The following is a 5,315-nucleotide window of genomic DNA, read 5'->3' as shown; positions in this document are numbered from 1 at the left end:
GGCCTGCTTGTCTTGCCAGTGGCCCCTGGGTGAGACCCCGCAGGAGCCCAGCCTCTGTGAGGGAAGCGGAGCTGCCTCAGCTCCCTCCAGACGCCTCAGAGGAGCGGAGAGGAGCACACCCTGCCACCTACAGAGTCGAGGTTTTTTGTTTGTTTGTTTTGTTTTGTTTTATGTTGGTCGTGGGACTTGACCTCTGGGCCTGAGTGCTGTCCCTCAGCTCTTCAGCTCAAGGCTAGCGCTCTACCACTTGAGTCACAGCACCACTTCCAGTTTTCTAGTGGATTATTGGAGAAAAGAGTCTTACAGACTTTCCTGCCCGGGCTGGCTTTGAACCGTGATCCTCAGATCTCAGCCTCCTGAGTAGCTGGGATTACAGGCGTGAGCCACCGGCTTAAAGATGAGAGTGTTAAGGGACGGGCATGGTGGCTCATGCCTGTTCTCAGCTACTGAAGAGGTAGAGATTGGGAGGATCGAGATTCGAGGCCAGCCTGGACAGGAAGTTACTGAGATTCCCCCATCTCAACAAACAATGGCTCCCAGCTATTTGGGAGGATGGTGGTCCAAGCTGGGCCCCCGGGGCAAGACCCTAGTGGAAAAATAAGAACTGGGGTTGTGGCTGACGTGGCAGAGTGCCTGCCCACAGTATGCATGGGCCCCGAGTTCAAAGCCCAGTACTGCCACACACACAAGATTGGGGTTTAGCACAGGGCCCCTCCTCCATACTGACTTGGGGTTCGTGTCTCCAGAGTGGATTTGGAACACTGAGCCAGGCTGGAGATTAGCGCCATGGCCCACGTGACCTGTCCACACCCAGAGCACGCCTGGTTCTGAAATCCTGCGGTGTCCTGAGCGTTTAAATGATAGCCTTTTTGTAATGCCAGAGGAGCTTGACACGAATACATATTAATTTACCACATGATAGCTCTGCATAGTTTTCAAACGAGACTCACCTGGCAGCTTTGCTGATGGCACAATGATGATTTGCCGCCTCCGCCGCCGCCGCCACGCCCGGCTTTAAACACGGCCCTGGCGCCACAGACGCGCGCACCTGCCCGGGCCTGTGCGCCGCGGGCAGACTCGCTGCTTGTGCCCACACAGCACCACCGCCGTGCCCACTCTGCAAGATCATTGGCAGCCAGGTACTGAGGCCAAGTTCGAGCACAAGTACTAGCACACATGTACAGACACAAGAGAACATTGGCAGGGCTGGGAAGGTGGCCTAGTGATAGAGTACTTGACTAGCATGCATGAAGCCCTGGGTTCTATTCCTCAGTACCACACACATACACAGAAAAAGCTGGACGTGGCGCTGTAGCTTAAGTGGTAAAGCGCCAGCCTTGAGCTGAAGAGCCCAGGGACAGCGCCCAGGCCCTGAGTTCAAGCCCCCGGACAGGCACAGGGAGGTCAAATAACTTGTCTATGGGGAGCAGAACAGAACTGGGCCCGTTTATTAAACCAAAGGCCAAACTCTTACTTGCCCTATGTGTGGCCTCAGAGAAGCTTCCAGATGCCCCACAAAGCTGCTTTGTTAGGAGTCTAGAGCCTGGGGCCTTAATGCAGTGCTGTTGCTCAGGTGCACTGCCCTCAGCAGGACCTCAGCCTGATCTGGTGCTTTGGACTCTTTCTGGGGTACCCTCCCATAGGGCGAGGCGGGGGACAAGCCCTCCTTCACCCAGGCTCCTGAGAGCCCAAGCCCCCCACTCTCGCATCTCCACCCGCGCCTGGCTGGCAGCGTGCATGCGTGGCCCAGACACGCAGCTGGCATGCGCAGGTCGGCACCCAGGCTGGTCTCTGGGCACAGGATGAAGCAGGGTGTGTGGGAGCCAGCTCCTGCTGGCCACGCCCGTCCAGTGCCAGACTCCAGACAGGCACAGGCTCCCGGAAGCACCCGCCCTCGCTTCCTGCGGACGCTGACCCAGGCCTTGGCTGTGTGTGTGTGTGTGTGTGGTGGTCACCTCCAACAAGCTTGCCTGGTCATTTTGCATATGCTGACCTTCTTCCTCCCTTGGTGCCCTGCAGCTGGGGCGTCCCTCTGGTCATCACGGCGACCGCGGTGGCCCTGAAGAAGATTGGCTACGATGCCTCAGACACCTCTGTGGGTTGGTGCTGGATCGACCTGGAGGCCGAGGACCGCCTGCTGTGGATGCTGCTCACCGGGAAGCTGTGGGAGACGCTGGCCTACGTGCTGCTGCCCCTGCTGTACCTCCTTGTCAGGAAGCACATCAACAGAGCGGTGGGTGCCCGCCACGCCGTCCCCCGGGGCTCAGGCCAGAGGGGCCCTGGGCGGGCTGGGCGCCCAGCATGCGTGCACACTGCAGTCCGGGGTGGTGGGTGGACTGGCTGGCTAAGTCCACGCCCGTTCAGGAGCCGTCCTTGGTCCATGAGCGAGAAACCGGGCCTGCCCCGCATTCTGTGCTCCTGTGGCAGAGCCCCTGGTTCTGGAGCATGGCCCTCTGCTGCCCCCGTGTGGATCGCTGTGCTTCTACTTAGGCGTTCCAGTCAAGTTAAAAGGGGTTAGATAATCTAAGACCCTAAGAAGGGAGGCAAACTATGATCCATGGTGTACAGAACTCAGTTACCTTGGGTGGCCAGAAAGTTTTTTTGTTTTGTTTTTTATTGTTATTATAAAGGTGATAGGCAGTTACATTCGTCAGGTAGTGAGTGCATTCCTCTTTGGACAATGTCACCCCTTTGGAAGTTTGTTCTTTTTTTATTTTTTTTGTGCCGGTACTAGGGCCTGAACTCAGGGCCTCGGTGCTATTTCTCATTCAAAACTGGTGCTCTACCACTTGAGCCACAGCTCCACTTTTGGCTTCTTGCTGGTTAATAGAGATAAGAGTCTCGGTTTGGCTGGGCTCACACCTATAATCCTAGCTACTCCGGAGGCTGAGATCTGAGGATCATGGTTCAAAGCTAGCCTGGACAGAAAGGTCGGTGGGACTCTTATCCAATTTACCACCAGAAAACTGGAAATGGTGCTGTGGTTTAAGCGGTAGAGCACTTGCCTTGAGCTGAAGAGCGCAGGGACAGTGCCCAGGCCCTGAGTTCAAGCCCCTGGACTGGCACACACACACACACACACACACACACATACACACAAAAGAGTATCAGACATTCTTGCCAGGCTGGGTGCCTTCTAACCGGGATGCTCAGGTGGCAGCCTTCTGAGTAGCTATGATTATAGGCAAGGGCCCCCAGCGCCCAAGTTAACCAGTTTTTAGACCCTTGGCCCAAACTCCAGGAGTCTGACATGTCCATTCTGGCCTCTGGTCACTGTACACAAAGAGAGAGATGCGGTGAACGGCAGAGAAAGGAGGTTTACTACATGGGAACTCAGGATTTTAGTCCATCTTCTGCTTCAGAGGGTACAGACTTGAGCTTTAGTTTTTTTTTGGGGGGGGAGGGTCGGTCATGGGGCTTGAACTCTGGGCCTGGGCGCTGTCCCTCAGCTCTTCAGCTCAAGGCTAGCACTCTACCACTTGAGCCACAGCGCCACTTCCAGTTTTCTGGTGGTTTATTGGAGATAAGAGTCTCATGGACTTTCCTGCCCAGGCTGGCTTTGAACTGCGATCCTCAGATCTCAGCCTCCTGAGTAGCTAGGATGACATTGTGAGCCACTGGTGCCCAGCTTGAGCTTTAGATTTTATAGACAAAGAACAAGGGGTGCAGGAGAAAGGAACAGGTAAGTACTAAGTCATCCTGGTCAAAGTCTGGCCTGCGTCCTTGTTTGGGGAAGGGTTCTGGAGGTTTCTCCGGAAAGCAAGTTGCTGGTGGGTGGCTGTCGCTGGGGACGTGCTACGGCGTTACAGGTGACGCCGAGAGCAGCTGGGAGCAGACGCGCCACACGCAGCCGCCTCCGTGGGCTGTGCCCCTGCCCTCAGCGCATGGTGACGCCGCCAAGCCATGAGGTGCGGGTGGGGCCTAGCCCCAGAGCATGGGGACCAAGGGTTGGCAATGAAGCCCAGGGTCTGGCCCAGGCCCCTGGACGGACGCCATTTATTTGCATTGGTTGAGATGAGGCAGCCTGCGGGTAGGTCCGGGCGTTGAGAGCGAGCCTCGCATCTCAGACAGGAGACGCCTACCATGTCTTTGAGGCGATGGGTTGTGGGAGCCAGGCTTCCAGAAGCATCAGCTCTGCCATGGCCGGGTGGAAGAGGCCCTGGTGGTGGCACCCTGGGCTGCCCCGGGAGGCTGGGGGGAGGACCCCGTGGCTCAGGCCGGCCCCGCGTCCCGCAGCATGAAGCGCTCTCCGAGTACCGCCCCATCTGCGAGGGCCCCCACCTGCACCTGCGCAGCATGGCCTCCGTGGCCGACAAGAAGCTGATCCTCATCCCGTTCATCTTCATCTGCCTCCGGGTGTGGAGCACCGTGCGCTTCGTCCTGACCCTCTGCGGCTCCCCGGCGGTGCAGACGCCCGTGCTGGTTGTTCTACACGTATGCCACCCCCACCCCCGCCATGCATGCCAGATCCCAGCCCCAGTGCCGCCTCCCTTCCCTGGCAGACTGGGGCTTTGAAGAGGGAACAGGGAAGTATATGCATGGTCGTTTTCCAGCAACCTAGAGCACCGGTAGAGTTGGCTGATCCCAGGATCCTTCCCACCCGCAGAATTGACTGATCCTGGGTCCTTCCCACCTACAGAAGAACTGACTGATCCTATATCTTCACCACCTGCAGAACTGACTGATCCTATGTCCTCCCCACCTGCAGAACTGACTGATCCTATATCCTCCCCACCTGCAGAACGGACTGATCCTATATCCTCCCCACCTGCAGAACTGACTGATCCTATATCCTCCCTACCTGCAGAACTGACTGATCCTATATCCTCCCCACCTGCAGAACTGACTGATCCTATATCCTCCCTACCTGCAGAACTGACTGATCCTATGTCCTCCCCACCTGCAGAACTGACTGAGCCTATATCCTTCCCACCTGCAGAACTGACTGATCCTATATCCTTCCCACCTGCAGAACTGACTGAGCCTGGGTCCTCCCCGCCCTAGGCCCCCACAAGGGTCTGAGCCAGGCAGTCAGTTCAGGCTAGCCTAGAATGCAGCTGCAAGTCATGTGGTTGGGGGAGCAGGGTGAGGCTCTGGGGTCCCCCGTGTGACCCTATGCTCACCCTTTTCCTCTGTGCCCCACAGGGCATCGGGAACACCTTCCAGGGAGGAGCCAACTGCATCATGTTTGTCCTCTGCACCCAGGCCGTGCGCTCGCGCCTTGTCTCCCTCTGCAGCTGCCCCTGCCGTGCCGAGGGCCAGGCCCCCCCTCCTGGGGCACCCGCGCCCCCCAAGCCCGGAGCCCATCAGGGGTC

General features: G+C 57.7%; 1 protein-coding gene across 1 annotated transcript in view; it reads left to right on the top strand.

Annotated features, from left to right (window-relative positions):
• The first annotated feature begins 552 nt into the window (after positions 1–552).
• The window catches only part of Gpr157 (G protein-coupled receptor 157), a 23,067-nt gene continuing 18,304 nt past the window's right edge, over positions 553–5,315 (top strand). Inside the window, exons 1-5 of the mRNA XM_013031740.1 lie at positions 553–642; positions 1,644–1,771; positions 2,020–2,233; positions 4,237–4,434; positions 5,146–5,312. Of these exons, the coding sequence (XP_012887194.1) occupies positions 553–642; positions 1,644–1,771; positions 2,020–2,233; positions 4,237–4,434; positions 5,146–5,312 (797 nt within the window). The remainder of the gene's footprint in view (positions 643–1,643; positions 1,772–2,019; positions 2,234–4,236; positions 4,435–5,145; positions 5,313–5,315) is intronic.

The sequence above is a fragment of the Dipodomys ordii genome, unplaced genomic scaffold, assembly GCF_000151885.1.
Source record: "Dipodomys ordii isolate 6190 unplaced genomic scaffold, Dord_2.0 Scaffold6, whole genome shotgun sequence".
NCBI classification, from domain to species: Eukaryota; Metazoa; Chordata; class Mammalia; order Rodentia; family Heteromyidae; genus Dipodomys; species Dipodomys ordii.
The sequence above is the reverse complement of the archived record's forward strand: the minus strand, read 5'-3'. Positions and strand labels throughout refer to the sequence as shown.